This window comes from Colobus angolensis, unplaced genomic scaffold (assembly GCF_000951035.1).
Source record: "Colobus angolensis palliatus isolate OR3802 unplaced genomic scaffold, Cang.pa_1.0 Scaffold37, whole genome shotgun sequence".
NCBI classification, from domain to species: domain Eukaryota; kingdom Metazoa; phylum Chordata; class Mammalia; order Primates; family Cercopithecidae; genus Colobus; species Colobus angolensis.
In genome coordinates, this window is record NW_012117043.1 from 2939195 (window position 1) to 2959710 (window position 20516).

The window sequence follows — 20516 nt, forward strand, 5'->3', positions numbered from 1 at the left end:
CGGAGCAGGTAGGGCTGCGCCAGCCGTCGGGTAGAAGTCGGGCGTCGGTCTGTCTGCGGGGTCGTCTGTGTCCGTCATTCCGTCCGATCGTCAACAGGACTCGCTTTCAGGGGGACCTGGCTACGTTCAGGACGGTCTGCCTGTTAGTTCTCCACTGAACAGGGCTGGCTTTCTCTGCCTTTTGGGTCCTTCTCCACTTTGAGCCCTCGGGGCTGCTGTGGGACAAGCAAGAGTTAGAGCTAGAGATAGAGGAGAGGGGCAGTAAGAACGAAGGAGACCCCCGGAGCATCGGAGCGAGCCTTGACCAAGTGTCCAGCTCCAACAACCCATAGAGGGCCTGGGACCGAACGGGGGGCAAGAGAAGGCGACCCTGCCAGTGCGCACGAGAGTCGCTGCGGTGCTCCAAGGCCTCTGGGACGTCGCCGAGGGCTTCACAGTGATAATCGGACGATCACAGCGCGCGGGATGCCGCCTGGGGACCTGTGTGCACTATCTGCAGGCGCGCACCTGGCCGAGGGTGCGTGCGCCTCTCCCTGTCTGTGTCTGCCCGGGGAGCCTGTGGTGATGGCCCGCCACGGAAATGTTCATGAGTGTGCAAGAGTGTCGTCTAACCTGCGCTGGCCACTATGTGTGTCCTCTGCGGGTTCTTCCGTAGGTGCAGCTTCAAAGGAGGGAGTTTTAGCCACCGATTAATTCTTTTAAATTTACCAGTAGTTCTGCGAAACGAAATCTGGAGCCGTGGGCTCCGGGCGGGCAGGGTTCCGCACAGCTCTTCGGGTCTGGTTCATCTTTCCTCAGGCTCCGCGTGGAGCCCTGGGCCAGGCAGACACAAGTTTCTCTCCCTCCCATCCCTAGACCATCGAGAACATCAAGGTGGGGCTGCATGAGAAGGAGCTCTGGAAGAAGTTCCACGAGGCCGGCACCGAGATGATCATCACCAAGGCGGGCAGGTCAGCGCTGCGAGATTTACTTCCGGGGATGGCGGTGGAGAGCAATGGGGACCAGAGGGGTCCCGTAGAAGTCCTCTCGGCCCCAGCCTGGTGGCCTATGGGAGTCCTGTCTGCCTCCTCGGGCCTCAGTGCCATCTCCCTCCGCAGCTTGGGACTGGGCCGCCAAAGCCCGCAGGGGGCCACCGCAGCAGCCCGGGGCTTGCGGGAAAGACCGAGGGGGGAGGGGCAGCGCTATGCAAATGAATCCAAACAGGGATCGCGACGCCCAGAGTCCCAGCTCCAGCACTTTTGGCCCCCTGGGGGGCTACTCTGCTCTCCTTTCTTTGAGGACCTGAGGAGGTTTCTCAGGAATGCATTGATTGCGGACCCAGAGATGCCTCTCAGCAGATGGGGAGAGCGGTTTTCATACATTTTCGTGAGTGACTGGAACCCCAAGTTTCTCATCCCAGGGGCGCCGCTCTTCTGTTTCCATCCCCATCTCTGGCCAACGGGAAAGCACCACGTTGGGCTCCCTGTGTGTTGGGGGAGCGGCTCTCGGATGATTTATAAAGTGGAAACATCTTTAAAATGCGCTGGTGTCTGTGGGAGAGAACAGGGAGGAGAGGAAGAGAGGAGGAAGACTCGCAGGGGGTTGAGTGAGAGATTCACTGGGGCTGGTGGGGAGGGGGCAGGAGTGTGCAGGAGAGCGGTTATCAGGTGAAGGCGGATTGCTGTAGACAGAGACGCTGGCAAGTTCAGGTTCAGGAACTCCCTCCCCACCCACTCTGTCCCCTCCACATACACACACTTGATTTCGGTCCCTGGGGACAGATTAGGTGTGAAAATGTCTCTTTGCCTGGATGTGTCTCATAATTGAGATTTTGAAGGAATAAGATGATGAAGCCTCGAGTGCCAGGAATTTGGAGTCAGAACACAGGGGGTGAGGGATCCAGTTCCAACTCAGCTACTTTCATCTGTGCAACCTCAGACAAGGTACTTAAGGGTCTCTGCTTAAGTACCCTCCCCACTCCATCTGTAGAAGAACAGGTCTTGCCTCATACATTGTATGCAAAGCACTGAGCTCCTGTCACATGCAAGCACACAAGAAGTGCTAGTGAATAACATTAGCGATAATTAGAGAAGTGTCTGGCATCCCACTCAGTATTTTCTTCTACTTTTTAGAGAACTCAGCTCTGCTGAACTGCTTACGGAATGATAGACTATTCAAAGGAAACAAAAAGTCGGTTGGTTTGCTGTGTGCAGTGTGTGGGGTGCTGTGGTCCTTCCTGTCTCTGCTCACTGGCAGGCCTTATAAAATTTCCTTTATTTTGTTGAGGGTGGAGGTCTGGGCACTTAGCCACCCTCAGGTCTTAGCCAGGGAGGTGGCATCACCACTCAGGGCCTCTATCAGGGAGAAAGTAGGTTTATTTTAGGGCCTGAGCTTGCTGCATTTTGGGGATGGAGATAGGGAAGGAAGACTCATGAAGGGGCTGGCAGAGGTGCCACATGGAGTAGGCATTCAGGACAGTGGAATCCAGGTGTCACAAGCCCTGCCTCTTTCTGGCTGAGTGCACTTGGGCAAGTCACAGTCTCCTTGTAGCTCAGTGGTGTCAGGGAAATGGTGACGGTAGACCTATCTGCTGTCCTTTCCTTTTCTATCACCGTGAGACTCAAACCAGGGAATCACATGGATGATGGTAAATGGGTAATCCACTTGGTCAAGTGTGAAGGGGAATGGGGCTATTCCTTGTGCCTGCTGGTGTGGAAAGAAGGTAACAAAGAGAAAGTTTCAGAACTTACATTTTTAGGCAGCAGAAATAACCTTGTCTCTTGAAAATAACTGGTCAGCATGTTCTCTGGGCATGTCTGCCCTCTGGCATTTTAAACAAAAGGCATTTTATGGTTTTCCTCAGTGGTGTTTCCTGCATCTGCGTGGGTCCTCCTCTTCCCTCTCCCAACACATACACTTATACACACACTTCCAGAGGTGGCCAACTTCAGGTAGATGTTTGTGCTTGATCCTAGTTGAGGCTTAGAGGTGGACCTTAGGGAATTATGATAATATTTTTAAAACGGCTGTGATGATGTTGGCCAATTACGGATCCATCACAGCCTTTCACTTCTCTGGCAGAAACTTATCCTTGCATTGGGTCTGGTTCTTAAGAAAATCACTAGTCTCATGCCCCCAACCCCTCACCCCTCACAGACCCTATTTCCTCCTTCATAGCTGCCCCCTCCTTCAGCAACCACTGTACTGCTCTGATTTACTCTGATTTACTTTACTGAGCTGTGGTTCTTCAACATCCTGTCCAGTGCCTCTCCCTGCTCCCCAAATTCTGTGTGCCTCTACTGGAACCCTTCTTGGTACACTTCCATTTGTCAGTCTGGGCTTTGCTGCTAAACCTGGAATCATAGCTTCCTAGATAGATAGAGCTGGAGGAGAACCAAGAGAACGTACACCAAACTCCAGAGAAGGGAAGTGAGGCAGTTACCAGGTCTACACAGGGAAACAGATGAGGCACCCCATCCCCAGAACACAACCCCTACTTTGATAAGTTCCCTTGATTGCTTTTTTACGGGGTCCTATTCAGTGTGGATTGTGGCTGTGCCCTAGAGACCCTGGCTAATTAGGGACATGATAACTGCCATCTGGCTGGGCAGGAGCAGGCACTGGAGAAGGGGAGCCAGAATGTTCTCAAGCCAGGTTGAGTTCTCGGGTCACAAGTTTTCTTCCTACCTTAGCCCTTTGGGTCCTTGAGAGTCTTGAAGGTCAACGGAGAGAAGAATCCCTCTCACTGGATAGTGACTTTGAACTGCCAAACAATGTGGCCTGGTGGATAAAATGCCAACCACGGTGGGAGCCACCAGTTTCTGAATACTCAGCAACCTCCATGTCAGGTGTGAAATGGGGGACACAGCCCTCCACAGCCTGTCTCAGTCTCTTGGATCTCTGTGTCCAGAGGGTTCATGCTGATAACCGCAGACAGCGGATCCCTCTCTTGGCCTCCCCACATCCCTGCCAAGCTTGATACATGTGAGAAACTGCATTTTCTCCCAAACATAGATAAAAGTGAGCTCCACAAAAAAATTTAAATATAAACCTCCCCAAAATGAAAATTGCCTAACCGTCTCACTGCCCTACTCCTAGGTCATGGTTTTGCCACCAGATAAATCTCCACTATCAGCCTTCATAGCCTGTTGAGTTCAATGTTGCTTGTGTTAGTGACAGTGAATTTGCGTTTGAAAAATGAACTACCGATGAGAACTCCTGTTGAACCTGTATTGTTTGTTATTCTGAGGCAAGGATTTGGCCCGGCTTAATCCGGGGCTTCAAAGCCAATTGCCCTCACTCTGTATACAGAGCGTCAGAGCCCAGTGGCGTGGATGATAAGAGAAGTAAGGGTTGAAGACACTGGGAAAGTGGGTTGGGGAGAGAGTGCTTTGATCTCTTTTTAAAGTATTTTCTGAAAGCAAAAGTCTATCAGAAGGAAGTGCCTTAAAAAAAAATCTAAGAGAAGCAACTGATCTTCCAAAACAACATCCATTCCACACACTCTCACCCCTGCCCCTCCCTCAGGGAAAAGATTTCTTAAATATGCTCTGGGTGAATTAGAAAACTGTGTGTGTATGCCTCTGTGTATGTGTGTGTGAAATGTGGAAATCGATTTATTAGCTTCAAAGTCAGAACTCACTTGGCTATAAAAGGCTTGGTCTCAGTGTAGGTGGCACCAGCAGCCCTACTCCTAACCCCAGCCCTGGACTCTGGGCCCTGGCCTCTTCCCTGCACACCCAGGATTCCTCCTGAAGAGCCCCCGCCCCCGTCCCCACATCAGGATTGGAGAAACAAAGGATTTTCAGGGGACCCCTGTTTTACTGTTGTAGGGTTCTTTTCAGACTCTGGGCTCCAAGGCGCCTGTGTATGTGTACACACACACATAATTTTTAACCTGAATGTATTGAAGTGGAACATTCCTACAAAAGAGTCCACACGTCTTGAGGATGCAGCTTTACAGACTTGCACAAAATGAACACACTCGTGTAACCTTCATCCAGATAAAGAAATAGATCACCAGCACCGCCCCAGAATCCTTGCGTGCCTACCCAGTCAGCGCCATCCCCACCCTTGAAACCACTCTCTAGACTTCTGACCCCTTCCGGCTGGCTGGTGTTCCCCTACATTAAGGGAGGGTCCGTGTAGCTATTACTGGAGTCCCCAGGGACCTCCGAGAAAGTCGGGGCTGCAGAGGGGTTGGGGATTGGGGGACCCTCCAGGTGCAGAGAATCTAGGGGTATCCCGTAGTCACTGTCCCTCTCCCCAGGAAGGGCGCTGCGAATAAGCGCCTTGAATTTGGCCACCTATTTGGCCGGGGAGCTCCCGGGGCTCTCGGAGCGCAGCTAGAACTTGCGTGTTCTCTCTCAGCAGTGAGTTCGCAGTTATGGGTTTGTTGCCAGAATAAAAAAAGCCCCAAACCCTTGCCCCGCGCCCCGCGCGCCTCCAACACCGAGAAATGTCCGAGGAAGCTTATCTTAGCAGTTCATTCTAAAGCCATTTCCGAGTATGAATAGATAAAGGCTCCAGCCCCGCACCCTTTCAGAGCCTGTTTCATGATCAGAGGAGAAGCCCCGGGCTTTCATCTCCTCCCGAGCCGACGAGCAGGCGGCTTGTTTATTCCCCTGGCGGAGCCGTTTCCGCGTGTGCCGGGGGGAGCCCCCATCTGTCTGGGGGCGCGGGATCCCGATCGGGCGCGGGGAACTAGGGGAGCATGGAGACGGCGCTTGGGGCGCAGAGAGAAGGTGCTGGGCAAGTGGAAAGGGTGCCGAGGGGCTGAGAAGAGGGAGGGACAGGAGGACGGGGTGGGAGCAGGGAGAGGGTGGGGGGCATAGAGAGAGGGTGCAGGGAGGGGAGCGGAGGAACGCACAGGGAGAGGGCTCGCCGGGGCGGACCCAGAGGTAGAGCACAGAGTGCCGGGGACAGGCGGGCGTCACCGCCAGCGCTGGTGGCAGGGCCTGTGTGGAGACAGGCGGCACCCGCAGTGCTTTCCTTCTTGGTCACCTCCCCCACCCCAACACACAAACAGGGAGGCGTTGCTTTCCACCGTAGGGTGTTGGTTTCCAGGTACATTCTATGCCATAAATCACAGAAACAATTTACATCTCACTCCATCATTTCAAACCTTTCATTAGAGAGGCAGAGCTCATAGGAAGTCACAGCTCCCAAACCCAGCTGGCCTCTGTCGCCTGAGGCATGACACGCTGGTGAACACCCCCAAGTCAGGCATCTAGGCACCAACTTTAGTCCCTTCAGGAACCCAAGGGCAAATGCCCATGAAGCCTTGAATTCTCCCCTCGACCTGGGCAGGAAGCCGATGGAGGGGACAGAGGGGGCCTCACCTTCACAGGCAGCCCTTCCCCAACCCTGGGTAGACCCTTCCTCCTTCTGGAGCCACCTAGGCAGGGAAATGATAGTGCTTAGGGCCCCCCACCCCACCCCAGAGTGGGTTCTGCATGGCTCAGAAGCAGTCCCCCAACTGGACCCTGAGAAGACCTAGAGGTCTGTTGCATTGAAGGCAATGGAACTGCCTGAGGCAGTTCAGCCCCGAGCAGAGAGCGCTGCTGCCTTAGATAGAGGGGAACTGGTGGGCAGGGGAGGTGAGGCTGGGAGGTACTCCCCTTCCCTGCACGGATGCCACATCTCCTTATCAGTCAGGAATCTGGCCTATGATCAGCTTCCAGGAGGGGCCAGGTCCCAGGACACCAGCTGGGGCTGCAGAGAGCAGCCTCCTCAAAGGCCTTGCCGAAAGCACTCAGTCAGTGTCAGCCGGGCCTCCTGGGCCATGGAGATGAAGCCCAGCAGGGAGAAGGAGAGGGGAAGGCCAGGGCCCCTTAGCCTCCTCTCAGCCTAGGCTACCATGCCTGCCAAAGTGGCAGGGAGCCCTTTGCTCCCGGCCCCCTGTGTGGACACTGGCCCTGGAGGGAAGCCATGGCTGCCCTCTGCTGTTGCCACCTGGAATGATGACAGGAGACAAGCTGAGTGCAGGCCCCAGGTGCCAGGCCAGCCCAAGTATGGCCAGAACTGCCCCATTTTGTGGCTGTTTCTGTGGCAGTTACAAAATGGTGGCCTGGAGGGGGCAGGATTCTTGGCCTCACCCCAGGGAAGGGGGAGGCAAGGCAGCTGCTGCCCTTCCTGCTTCAGCTGTAGGCCCACCGGGAGAGAGGCAGGGCCGGGAAAGGGTGGTGCAAGTTCCAGCTGCGCCCCCAGGCCCCATAGGGGGGCTGGTAAGTGGGAGGCAGGGTTGGGTTCCTGAGCCCCTCACTTCCCCCATTCCTGGAGAGGGGGCGGGGTGGACATTTGAAAATGCTTTCAATTGACATCTGAGACAAATTCTTCCACACGGTTTATAAGTCCCTAGACTTGCAGCTAGAACTTCCCTCCTCCCTCCAGGCACGCACACATCCACACATGCGCACTCGCACACCCGCTCACATGTGCCTGGGCACACACACCCCACATCCCCACCTCCCCGCCCTGCGGTGTTTGCACAGGCTTCTCCTCCAGCAAGAGAGGGGCACAGGTGGAGCTGGGTGGGGCGTGGGCTGGCGAGGAAGTGAACCGTCTGCCTCAGTCGGGGTCCTGGCCTGGGCATAGGGCCTGCTAGCTTATAGAGGCCTTGATCCTTTCTGGAAGCCCTGTCCTGTCCAGGTAAGCTGGTGCCCCTGGTGACAAAATAGGGGCCTCTGATAATCTGTTTGTGGCATCTTGGACAGCTTCTCCAGGGTCCCATACTGTCTTGGGTTAGTAAGAGGCAGAGAACCACCTGCTGGTTGTCCCAGAGTGGACCAGCCGGGCAGTGGCACAGCTCAGTGGGGCTTAGTGTCTTCATTGTGTCTTCAGCTAGGTTTGGATCCTGTTTCTCTTGGGGGACACCTTTGTGGGAGATCAGCTGGGGGTGGGGGATGGAGTCTGAGAAGGATGGTGAGGAAGTTCCGTTCTTCACTCTGCAGAAGTCAGGGACCTAGTGACCAGAGGAGGGAGCTGTGCCCAGCGCGTTTGTGTATGCACTGTGCTGTTGTGTGTGTGTATGTGCTGAGGGGTGTGCGGAAGCCCCCTCTGGAATGTGCCCTGAACCTCAAGGCCCTGGACGGCCTCAGCACGGGCTGCAGGAAATGGCAAACTTTCTGGGCTTTGGTGAACCCATTTTCCTAGAAGTAGGTCATACCACTTCTCCATTTACTTTGCTGAGGGTGTAGTGCAGCAGGAGTCCGTGGTCATTCACGCAGCAATCTGTGAGATAGGTGGTAATGTTATCCTTGTTTTAGAGATAAGGAAACCAAGGCACAGAGAGGTTCAAGCAAGTTGCCTAAGGCTTGTCAGTGGGGTCCAGGCTGTGACCATGGCAAGTGGTTTCAGAATCCCTGCCCTCTCTTATCCATGAGGCTCCTGGACTGACTTTCCCCTGATACTCAGGGTGCACAGGTCCAGGTGAGGTGTTCACAGGGAGAAATACCCCTGATAGATACACCGGAAGAACCCAAACCTAGCATGGTTTTGGACGGCAGTCTCCTATTTTCCCACGAGCTGGTTTTAGGCCTAAGGGTTTCCACAGAGGCATGACCCAGAGGAGGCAGCTCATTATTTATGGGAGCACCTGACGGGGGTTTCTGGCCCCCTATAATTGCACCCCAGAACTTCAGTTGTGTCTGGGCTGGCAAAGGACAGGAGGGAAATTAAGGCAACAAGGTTGGCATCAGAATCTGCTCCCACAATCCTGACTGGGGTCTCTGTGCTTCAGCTGCTCACAGGCACTAGCCCCAAGTCTTAGGGGATCATGGGGGAGGGGATAAGTGAATTTGGGAAATGGGGTAAACTCTCCTCCTAGACACAGACTGAGAGCTGCAGGGCTCAGAGACAGCAGCCAGTGCCACCTTTTCCCTGCGGGCAGAGGGGGAAGTGAGTTGCGCAAGTCACACAGCTGTGACCAATGCTAGGCTCGCTGGCCAAAAGGGCAGCACCTGTTAGTGGCCTTCTGCCCCCTTGCTCACTTTGTTCCACCTCTCCTGGTGCTCTGTCCACATGCTCCGCCTCACCCCTCGGCTCCCTCAGGAGGATGTTCCCCAGTTACAAGGTAAAAGTCACAGGCATGAACCCCAAGACCAAATACATCTTGCTGATTGACATCGTCCCCGCCGATGACCATCGCTACAAGTTCTGTGACAACAAATGGTAAGTGGCTCCTTACTGTATCGCCCACCTTCCCTCAACTGCCCACTTGCTGCACGCCCCCACCTAGTGTTTTGTCTGGGGGATTTCTTAGCTACCTGAGTGACTGCCCAGGTCTGCAGGCTGGAGTTCACTGCCTGGAACTGGCCTTACAGAGGCTGAGGTGATCAGCGAATGTCTGTATGCCTGCTGCAGGTGGGGCTGGGGTTGGGCTGAAAACCAGCTGCATGTTTGGGAGTTTGGTGGATTGCAAGGGTCTGTACTCTCCTTATGGCCATGGACAGTCAGGACTTTGTGACTATGCTGTCAGGTGACAGACAAATCATTAACACTGGCCAGATTTAGACTCTGTCAGTGCTTCACTGTGGGGAAGATGGGAGCAGTTCTCTTGGGGACTTTAAGAGCAGGGCCATTACCCGGTATGTGGAGGCACTCTCCTGTTTCTCCATGCTCCCCTTGGCTTCAGGCCCCTCCAGCCCTCCAGACAAAGTGAGGCTCCACCAGGGGGCTGGTGGATAGGAACCTTTGGCAAGGGACTGGGAGACATAGAGAGGTAAAGGGACAAAACCAAAAGGGGCCAGCCAGGTAAACAAATGCTGGGCTACCTTTCATGAGGCCAACTCCTTAGTCCCTGACTGCCTGGGAGCTCAGAACAGCACTCCAGGAGCGAGCAGCCAGCTAGGACACTGGGCTCTGTGGCAGGTGAGCCACAGAGCTGGAGAGATTGGACTGAGGAGGCAGGATTTGGTGGCCACGTCCTGGCAAGGGCCGTGCTTCTGTTTCTTCTCCCTCTCTGGGCTAGAACTCAGAGCAGGCTCTGGCTGCGGGGAGAGCTACCAATGAAGTTCTTACCATTGTTTTGTGGACTAGCCATTTGAGAGTTGTCTAGGTCCTCTGAGAAGCTCCCTCTAAATAATATAATTTATAACATGTGACAATCAGAATCATACAAGGTGTGGTGGCTCATGTCTGTAATCCCAGCTACTCTGGAGGCAGAGGCAGGAGGAAGACTTGAAGGTCAGGAGTTTGAGACCAGCCTGGGTAATATAGTAAGATCCCTGTCTCCGCAAAAATTTTAAAAAGTTAACTGGGCATGGGTTCCACGCCTGTAGTCACAGGTACTTGGGAGGCTGAGGCAGAAGGATTGCTTCAGCCCAGGAATTGGAGGCTGCAGGGAGCTATGATCATACCACTAGCATGAGTGACAGAGTGAGAACCTGTCTCTTAAAAAGAAAAAAGTTTTTAAATCATAAGCGTAAATATACATAGGAGTGCCTAAATCTCCTCACAATATCTTTGTGATTAGCCCCAGTCCTTCAATTAAATGATCCCATTTCCTTGTAACCTCCCTTTTTTTTCTACTGCAGTAAAATCAAGGAGATTCAGAACTGCTCTCTCCTCCTCAGCATTCTCTCCTCTGTCCCTCACTCCTACCCTTGAAGTACTAATTTGACAATGTGGTGGGACCAGCAGCTATTTTTTTCTCTGGTCAATGGGGGTTTGCTCCAAGAGGGGACAGGGAATCTGGCCTCACCAGCCGCTGGAGTAATCGCCTGCTCTTATCTGCTCTGTTGGCAGGATGGTGGCAGGGAAGGCTGAGCCAGCCATGCCAGGAAGGCTGTATGTCCACCCGGATTCTCCTGCCACAGGGGCCCACTGGATGCGGCAGCTGGTCTCCTTCCAGAAGTTGAAACTGACAAACAACCACCTGGACCCCTTTGGCCATGTAAGGATGGGGGCTGCCTGGCCTCGGGAGGCAAGTCTGGGGCAGTATTAGGGGTGGGAAAGACCAGGATGGGGACGGGGAGAATCCACTCCGGGATCCAGCTCCAGGCTTTGGCACTCACTGACCAGTTTAGGGAAGGAGCTCAAGCCTCTAAGGTGTGCAGAGAGCTGGACTTCCTTCCCCACCACTTACTGGCTGGGTAACTCTGGGCAATTGTTTCAGACTCTTTGAGCCTCACTTTCCTTGTCTAGAAAATGGAGATGACCATATGTACCTTTCGAGGTTGTGAGACATAAATGAGAGGGTATACAGGAAGCACTTTGCACATAGGAGGTGCTAAATAAATGGCAGCTATGATGATAAAGGTGACAGGTCAGGTCTCAGCTTCAGTTCCCCAAAATCTTCCCTTGCTGGAACATAACACAAGAGGAGTAAGCCTTTTCGAGCAACAGTCACGGATGCATTCCGAAGCCCCTCTTTGGTATGTACCATCTGCCTGGCCTGACAGCCGCCTGCTTCTGGAAGGAAAGACCTTGCTCTGGCTCCCGTGTTAGCTCCTGCTGGGTTTGGCCTGGCCCTTACAGAAGAGTTCTGAAGCCCCAGGGATGCTGCTGACGCCCCATCCAGGCTGCCCAAGCTCATTCTTTCCCCATCTGGCCCTGGCAAGTCCACAAAAAAAAGATTTTTATGTGGAAATTTTTAGCTCTAGTGTGTGGCAAACAGAAGTCTGGGGACCTGGTACTATCCGCCAGGGCACAGGCCCCACCCCTCGAGACTGCCCATGGTTACAGCGCAAGTGCAGGGCAGGGGCAGTGGAGGCTTCGAGGTGCAGGGCAGGGGCAGTGGAGGCTTCGAGATGCTGCTGAGGTTGCGAGGTGCACAGGTATGTCCCGCTTTTACGCCCCAGCTCTGAAGCATAGTTCCTATGGAAAACTCCAGCCATGTTTCTTTTCTGATTGATGGGTATGTAACTGGCAACGAACTTCTAGTTTTAATTTCTCAGAATCTGTTCAGTTCTCTTCTGAGTCATTGGTGAGCTATAAACAAGCAGCTAGGAGAATGCTTAATTAACGCCGTCAACTCCCGACTTATCTGGTTTGTGAGTCCCTATACTGGGTTTCCCATACAGGGCGGGCAGATTTCCAGTGGGGAGGATCAGCCAAGTTCCCACCTCCCTGAGCCCCAGGGCATTTCAGCTGAGAGGCAGAGGGGCTTCCTGGGTCTCCCAGGGCACCATCCTGGTCAAGACTTTGTTCCCAGTCAACTCCTACCTAACTTCCTGTGCTTGGCCAGGCTATGGCACCAGCCTCAAAGGTTAGGGAGGGTCTCTGTGTTGGGAGGCTAGGGAACCTGGCCCATGACTGCACACACACACACACACACACACAGACCCCATGGGGGGTGAATACAGAGCTTGGGGGGAGCTGCATCTTTGGGTGGCCATTTGTCCCTAGGGATGCAAGCCTGGAGAGGATTTTGGATGCGCCAGCTTGTTGTCAGGGCTACCAGCTGCGGCGATGTCTCAGAGGACTCCTCTTTTCCCCAACCTCTAGAAAGTGAGAGGGGAGGGAGTTAAGGGATGGAAAACTGGGCCTTCTATAGGAAGTGGGAGAGAGTGCTCTGGCCTTCACAGCCTAGCAGTAGCTTTTCACAGCCTGGCTAATCTCTTCAGTGGCTCTCCCTGGGTCTGTGAGCGGTTTATGATAACCTGCATAGAAGTCAGGGCCGGTGAGGCTGCTTGATGGGCTTATGATGCTGGACATGCCCCTGGCTACACCTGTCATGCCTGCCTGGGGCTTCCCTTGCTTTGGCCACAGGGATACTACCCACAGGAACTCAGCTTTCTCCCTGGATGAGTGGGACGCAGAGCATCTTCCTTCTCCCTTCATCCTCACACTTACCCATACTTACAGTTTATTGGCTACAACAGCCCTGTGAGTGTGGCAGGGCCCAGGTACTGTCTTGGACCCAGACCTTCTGCTTCCCGGTCCAGTGTCCTGGGCTTCTCCACTGCCTTTCCGTACCCAGGGCTCTTGCTGCGGTATCTTCACCTATTTAGAGCACCCTTGAAGAGGGAGCAGCCTCTGGCCATTCAGACAAGGGCTGTGGAGGGACATATCAGGGCACAGAAACCCATTTGGATGTTGACTTTCTTCTGCCCCTTGGCCCGTGCCCGTGGGAGTGGTGAGCTCCCACTGAAGGGTGAAGGAGTCACCCTTCTTGGCTTCTCAGTGCAAGAGGCTGGGGAAAAGCCGCGCTGTATTGGGAATTGCCCTTCCATCTGCACAACCACTTCTACATTTTCAGCTTGCCCTGAAAGCTTCCAGGCCTCAAGGGACTTTCTCCAGCCACATGAGCTTGGACTTTTCCTGGGGATCCTCATGGTATCCCAGGAGCTTGAGCAGCTGCCTCCTCTCGGCAGCCCTCACCCCTAACTCCTGCCCAAAGGGGTGGGCTCTCTCTTCGCGAAAGGGCAAGTTGAGAGCCCATGAGAGTGGCTGCGGTATTATCTTGAGGTCCAACAAGTAGACTCAGTGTCCTTCTAGCCTGGAGATCCCTGGGCCCAAGCCACCCCATTTCCTTATCCCCGGAGATGAGCAGGGTGGCTGAGAGCCCATGTGTCTGCTTGTGGGTGCATTAAGGCCTCAAAGAGCAGGAAGCCCTGACTGTCGGGGTCGGGGGTGTGGAACAGCCATTTTGGGATAATCTGGGTTTTCCCATAATTCAAGATGCCCTTCTTCAGCTCTCCTCTGAAGTCTGAGGACCTTAGGTTGAAGTCTTGGGCCTGGTAGCCTGTCCTGTGTGGCAGATGGGGCCCTGGAACAGGAACCTCTCAGACCACATGGCCAGAACCTCCTAAAAGACAGGACTGAGCTCTGACTAGAACACTCCTTGTGGGTTTTTGTTGTGGGATTAGGAAAGTCTTCACAGCAGAAGCCCACAAGAAATTTTCCAGTCCAAACCTTGGGGGCAGGTTCAGGAGGGCAGAGGGAGTCAGCTCCAGTCCCACGGTTGGGCCAGGCAGGAACAGAAAGGACCATGGGGCTGGGGCTAGATGGGCTGCCTCCAGGTGGCCTGAATTCAGCTTTGCTTCTGCTGTTCTTCTGGCCACAGAAGCTGCCTGCCCACTGTTCCTTCCTGCCTGCCACTACCTCCCACGCCCAGCAGGGTCCTGTGCCAGGCAACCATAAGATGGGAAGGGAAGCTGCTTCCCCCAGCTTTCTTCCTCTTCTCTTCTGAATAAGCTTCTAGAAATACCTGGGCTTCAGGAAGTTGGGGACGGCCTCACTGGGGCATAGGTGGGACCTATATCCTGCAGCACCATGTGGAAATGGTGGCATGTGGGTATCCCAGATTGCTGAGGAGGGAGGGCCAGTTTATGATTTCTGACCCAGTGAGTCCAACTGTCGGAGGGGCTGCATTAGCCCCTGGGCTAGAGGTGTGGACTGCAGTTCCTCAGTCACAAAGTAGCACTCATTAGTCCCCACATAAATATGTGACTTCCTGCTCTAGCCACTGGGCTTCGTAATTGGCATAGGCCTGACTGCCCCACCCTTAGCCCTGGGACTATCTTCCCACCCACTTTGCCTAGGTAGCTACTCCTGAGCTGCGGGATCCAAGCTCAAATGCACGTTCTTCAGAGAGAAAGATTGGGGTCCTCATTCTATGCTGTCAGAGCACTATGCAACTTTTCATGCTAGTACTTGCCAAAGTTATAATTTTGTACCTATTTGCATCTTAAAATTTTATTTATGAATAGGAAGTACTTTCACAAGCTTTAAACATAAATCATTGAATAAATTAAAATGTCTACAATACGACATCTCTTTCTACTTGTTCCTGATCCACTGTTTGTTTCAACCCCCAGTACAGGCAACCACAGTTACTAATTCCCTTTCAGCATTTTTGTTTTGTTTTTGCACACAGGCAGAATGTGTAATCTGGAATCCCCTCTTTTACACACAAAAGGTGGCATACTATGGAAACATTTTTTGCATCTTGCTCTGTAAACTTAATAATATCTCTTAGAGAAGAGTGCATTCAGAGAGAGCTTCCTCATCCCTTTTGCAGCTGCACAGAATTATTATTATTTTAAATTTTTTTTGCGATGGAGTTTCGCTCTTGTTACCCAGGCTGGAGTGCAATGGTGCGCTCTTGGCTCACTGCGACCTTCACCTCCCGAGTTCAATCAATTCTCCTGCCTCAGTCTCCTGAATAGCTGGGATTACAGGTGCCTGCCACTGTGCCCAGCTAATTTTTGTTATTTTTCCTTTTTTAGTAGAGACAGGGTTTCACCATGTTGATCAGACCGGTCTCAAACACCTGACCTCAGGTGATCCGCCTGCCTCAGCCTCCTAAAGTGCTGGGATTGCAGGCATGTGCCACCGTGCCCGGCCTGCAGCTGCATAGAATTTTATTGAATGATTGTTTTAGAAATCATGTAGCCAGCTCTTATTGAAGGAATTAGATTTTTTTTATTCTTTGCTCTTCTGATTAAGCTTGTACATATGCCATTTTATACAGTGCCAAGTATATCTGTGAGATAAATGGCCTGTTCAAAGGGTATGCGGATTTGTAACTTTGAAACTATCACCAAATTCCCCTCCATGGGAGCTGTACTGATGTATATATTTCCAGCACTGACTATGGCCTTACCAATAAGGGTGGGAGAACAAACGTCTGGATTTTTGTCAGTTTGACAGGTGAAAAGTGGATATCAGTTTTAGCTTTAATTTGCATTTCCTTTATTATGAGTAAGGTTAGGCATCTTATTTTAATAAATTTCCTCTCCTGTGAACTGCTGTTCTTGTCCTTTGCTTGCTCACTTTTCTTGTAGGTTTTTGATATGAATTTCTAAGAACTCTTATAAATTAGGAGGATGTAGCTCTTATCTGTGATATGAGTTACACATGTCCAGGTTATCATTTGTCATTTGGTTTTGCCTGTAGTGATATTCCCACGCCAATGCTTTTGGTTGAATTGATCAGTCTTTTCCTTCTGGGTTTTGGATTTTGAGTTATTGAAAGCCCTAATCCCCTCCTTACTTATAAGGGACTTTTCTTCTAGTATTTTATGGATTTGTTTTTACATTTAAACCATTGATCCTTTTGGAATTTATCCTGGCCTTGATTTGAGGTGTGAATCCAATTTTTTTTTCTTTTCTAGAGAGCTGTCCAGTTGTCCCAGGATCACTAATTGAGTCGTCCACTTTCCTCCCCTGGTTGGGGGGCCTTATTTCTGAACACTAAATCCCCATATGAATGTGTGCCTGTTCACACGCCAGTCTTTTAACTGTTGAGACTGGATAATAGGTTTTAGTGTTTGGCAGGACTGGGCCTCCTTGATCTTCTTCAGAGTTTTCTTGGCTAGTCTTGTCTATTTTTTCATATAAACTTTAGAATAAGCTTGTAGTGTTAAAAGAAAAAAAGGAGCTTATTTGTATTTTTATTGGATGTGCTTTAAATTATAAATTTACTTAGAGAAGACTGATAGGAATCCTTTTCTATTTGCTGAAGGGTTTTCTGGTCCTTCAGGCGTATTCAGGTTTCCTTGAAGTGACCCTGCACATTTCTTGTTAGGTGTGTCACCTGATTCGTTACCATGATAAATGCAGCCTTTCTTTCACTACATTTTCTCACTGCTTATTTCTGCTCAGTTTCGGGGTTACTATGTGACTTCACCACCAGATAGTAAACCATGAGGTTTCCAATCACTGTGACATCCTAGTGCCTAGCCATCGTGTCTGGCAAGCCAGTGGGTGCTGGTGGATGGTAAGTGCACGAGAAACTCCTGAAGGAGGTGGTAGTTAGACAGCAAAGCCACTTCCCCTGCCAAAGCTTATGCTGGATGCCCCCCCAAAGCTTATGCTGCAAATTTGCCATTGGGGACCTAGAGCTATTTATCTCCCTCTTTCCTCCTTTCCTTCCACATTTGCTGATCCCTGACAATGTGCCAAGCCCTGAGCTCCAGATCAGGTCCCATCCTCCCCAGCCAGGTTGAGGTATGAACTCAGGCTTGGAAACTAGAACCAATTCTGGCTGTGCCTGAAATTGGCTGTCTGATGCTGGGCAAATGCCTGTGCCTCCCTGACCGTCAGTCCCTCGCCTGTTAAAATAAGGGCAATAATAATTAATGCCTACTTTATATGGATAATGTAAAGATTAATTTTATGGTGCATGTAAATGACTTAGCACAGGGCCTGGCACACAGGCTATGCTCAGTAAGTGCCAGCTGTTACTGCTGTTGCTGTGGCAGAGGGCAGGAAGGTTTGGAGGCCCCATGGTACCACCCCAGTGTTGCTCCCTGGACGTGAGGCCTGAGGTTCCTCTGGCCAAGGCCTCTGGAGTGGGCTGATGGGCTCCCTGATTTCGTTCTAGTTTGAATTTTCCCTGGACGCACCTCTTATCATTCTGGTCTCAGTTTTCTTTCTTTTCTTCTTTGGTGTTTAAGCTGAGATCCTGTCACTGTCCTAACCTCTTGGTAGGGCTGGGGAGGATCAGAAGGATGGTGGAGAAGGTAGTCACAGAAAGTAAAATTATGGTACAGGGTAAATCTGGTTTTAGTATCTGACAAAATGGACATTAGCCACACTGTTGAGGGGCTAGCATCCACATAATGTGTGTTCTGTGATGGACAGCAGGGCCTGCTGACCCAAGTCCTTTACAGTGTTTAATTGGCACCTTCTCATGAACTCTGAGCTTGTTGAGAGCGATGTGTGCTCTCTCACAGGCCATCTGGATCCTGCTGCAGACTGTGTCTCCAACCAGCTGTGTGTTCCTGGGCGAGTCACGTCTCTACTACCAGCATTCTGTTCCTCATCTGTAAAATTAGAGAGCTGGACACAAATGATCTCAATGGCCTGCCTCTCCATGCCCTAATGTTCTCTGATTCCAATGTAGATAGATCTGGGCTTTATTGGCCAAGCACGCTATGGCGATCTCTTGAGGAGAGGGATGTTTGGCGCAATTGCAGTTGTTAAAATGGAACAGGCTTCTGAATTGTGGCCAGAACATAATGAATCCCATTTCTGTGAAATGATGATGATGACGGAACCAGTCATGTAGTGGGGTTGTTGACGTGGCTGGCCCATTTGGCCCCATATCCTCTGCAGCAAATATAAATGTGAAACTCTGGCAAAGTAGTTTAATGTGGCGCCTGAGGAACTTCCGAGCAAAGCCAGGTGTGTGAGTCACTGAGTTGGTTTCACATTCTCCCGGCTGATGGGACTAAGGCTCAAGTTTATACTTGCCTTGGCTCAATGGGTGAGACTTTCTTCCAGATACTTGTCGAGGTTCTAGACTGTTGGAGTCAGAAGGGGTTTTTGGGACCACTTAGTCAAAGTCCCCACTTTATAGATAGGGAACCCAATGGTTGGAAAAGGAGAAGAGCTTGCTCAGGACTTGACGTAGGTGAACAGAGATCATGAAGGCGTCTGCACTCTTCTTGACTTCTCTATGACTGGGGTTACCCTCACCTAGTGGCTCCCACCTGCCCCTGTAGGACTGGCAGCTTCCCTCTTTGCAGGTTTCCCTGTGAGCCTGGCTGGTTCCCTGCCTCAGAAGGTATGTTGGGCAGTCTCTCCACCCTAGTCATCAGGGACTTTGTCTGATGGGCTAAGGGGTTTGGCCTTTATTCCAAGGGTCAAGCGGGAACAATCAAAGGTGGATTGTGGATATAAGACATTTATTGAGCCCTATATACTGGCAGCAGTCGTAGGAGGGGATGTGGGGGGGAAGAGGAGGAAATATAAAAGGCTCTGCTCTTAAGCAATGCACATCTTCCTGAATTTCCCAGAAGGTTCTGAGCAGGGGAGTGAACTGATGGGGTGTATTGCAGGATGAAATGAAGAGAAAGTACATGGAAGTAGGGGGAGGCTGTCCCCGCAGCCCAGCCAGAGATGGTGGGGCCTGACGCAGGGGTGTGCAAAGGGAATGGAGGGGCTTTTGTTTTATAGATAGAGTCACAGGAATCAGTCACTGAGGGCACCTGGAGGTGGATGACAGTGAGGAGAAAGGGAGTTGATGATGATACCCAGGGCTTTGATCAGCCCACGACTGCTCATGACTGCCCAGGTGTCACAGGAGCAGGGAGGCTGCTGCCACGTGTCCTAGTGTCCTGCACAACCTTCATGAGGTGCTGGTGCCTATGGCTCTATCCTGGGTTCTCTCAGTCCAGTTTCTGTTCTCCCTTTGTGCTGCCACCTTTGGAGGGCTAGAGTGACTGGGAGAGGCCTTCATGCCAAGGAGCTGGAACACTGAGCTCATGGGAGATCGTCTCTGTGCATGTTTCATTACCGCTTTTGACCTGGAAAATGCCTTAGAGATGATCTCGTCCTTAGTGAGCAAGCAAAGACCAGAGAGGAGGGGACTTGCCCACGTTCCCATAGAGGGTTTGTGGCTGTGGCCCAGATCTTCCCACTCTCAAACCCGACCTTGCCCTCACTAGATCCTGTCTGGGGGCAAAGGAGCCTGGAGGTACAAAAGGATAAAAGGTATAGCCCTTTCTCCTGAGGAGTTTAGAGTGTAACTGAAGGGAAAAGAAGAAATAGGAAGCCACTAGGATGCAGAATGACAGCCAGGTAGATAACGCATGAGAAGCAAGTTTCAGAACTGGGTGTTCAGAGCAGGCCCTTGGACCTGAGCCTTCCTGGAAGAGGTGGGCCTTCCTAGAAGAGATGTTAGGCCCAGAAGGTGAGAAGAAAATGTGAAAGGAAGATCAAGATAGCAGAGGGACCTGCATGTGCAAAGGTGCGCAGGTAGAAACTGGGTATTCCTGGAGCCATCAGGCCACCTCCCAAGTATTCCATTGCCGGATCTTCTGGGAACGTGGGTCCTTTGTGGGTGCCTGGAGCTCTGTGAATAGTGCAGGGTGATGGAGTCACCTAAAGGGGCTGGGAGGTGTTTTCCAAGCGCAGTTCCTCTCACCACAGGAGCATCCCCAGCGTCCTGGAAAGGGACAAATAGCAAGGCCTCTCTAAGCGGGACCTGTGTCCTGTAGCCTCACTCTGCATTCCTCACCTGGCAGGCCCCCAGTTGGGCGGCAGGTCCCCAGCTGCAGGACCTGCTTTGGGGTTTGGGGAGTTATGTACTCGCCTTGTGAGGGTCCAGAGGTTTGTCACTGAGGGCTGATGGGGGAGTGGCCAGTGCAGAAGGCAGAAAGTGTGGTTCCTGCTGGATGGAGTCACCCAGCTCAACCGAGGAGCCCAGGGAAGGCCAGTACCCACAACCCAGGTCCTGGCCCACCTGTTCCTCAGTTGAGCTGGCTCTCTAAGTTATCCCTGTGCCCCAGGGCACGATGAGCACAGAGTCTTCCCAGACTAAGACTTTGGCCAAGACTTGCCATGGAAGAGCCTGACTCTGGCCTTTCTCATGGCACTCTGGTCACTAACGGGTTAAACCTTTCATTAAGCGTCAGCACCAGGCCCCATCCCTGGAAACCTAGAAGGGTGGCAGCCCAACCACCAACCCAAGGAAAGGGCACTCCCAGCTACAGAGAAGGGAGCTCAGAGGGGAAGAGGACCCTAGGGCCTGCCTAGCCCGGCCACAGAAACCAAAGGGTTAACAGAAGCTGCAGGGCTGATAAAATGCCCCAAATTCCTGGTCCTGCCTTCAGTGGGGAGGGCGTCTGGCAAATGTCAACGATA

At 52.2% G+C, this 20516-nt stretch overlaps 1 protein-coding gene across 1 annotated transcript in view; it reads left to right on the top strand.

Moving 5' to 3' along the window:
• Positions 1–20516, top strand: part of TBX4 (T-box 4) — a 67727-nt gene that overhangs the window by 41006 nt on the left and 6205 nt on the right. Inside the window, exons 6-8 of the mRNA XM_011953769.1 lie at positions 856–950; positions 9031–9150; positions 10726–10873. Of these exons, the coding sequence (XP_011809159.1) occupies positions 856–950; positions 9031–9150; positions 10726–10873 (363 nt within the window). The remainder of the gene's footprint in view (positions 1–855; positions 951–9030; positions 9151–10725; positions 10874–20516) is intronic.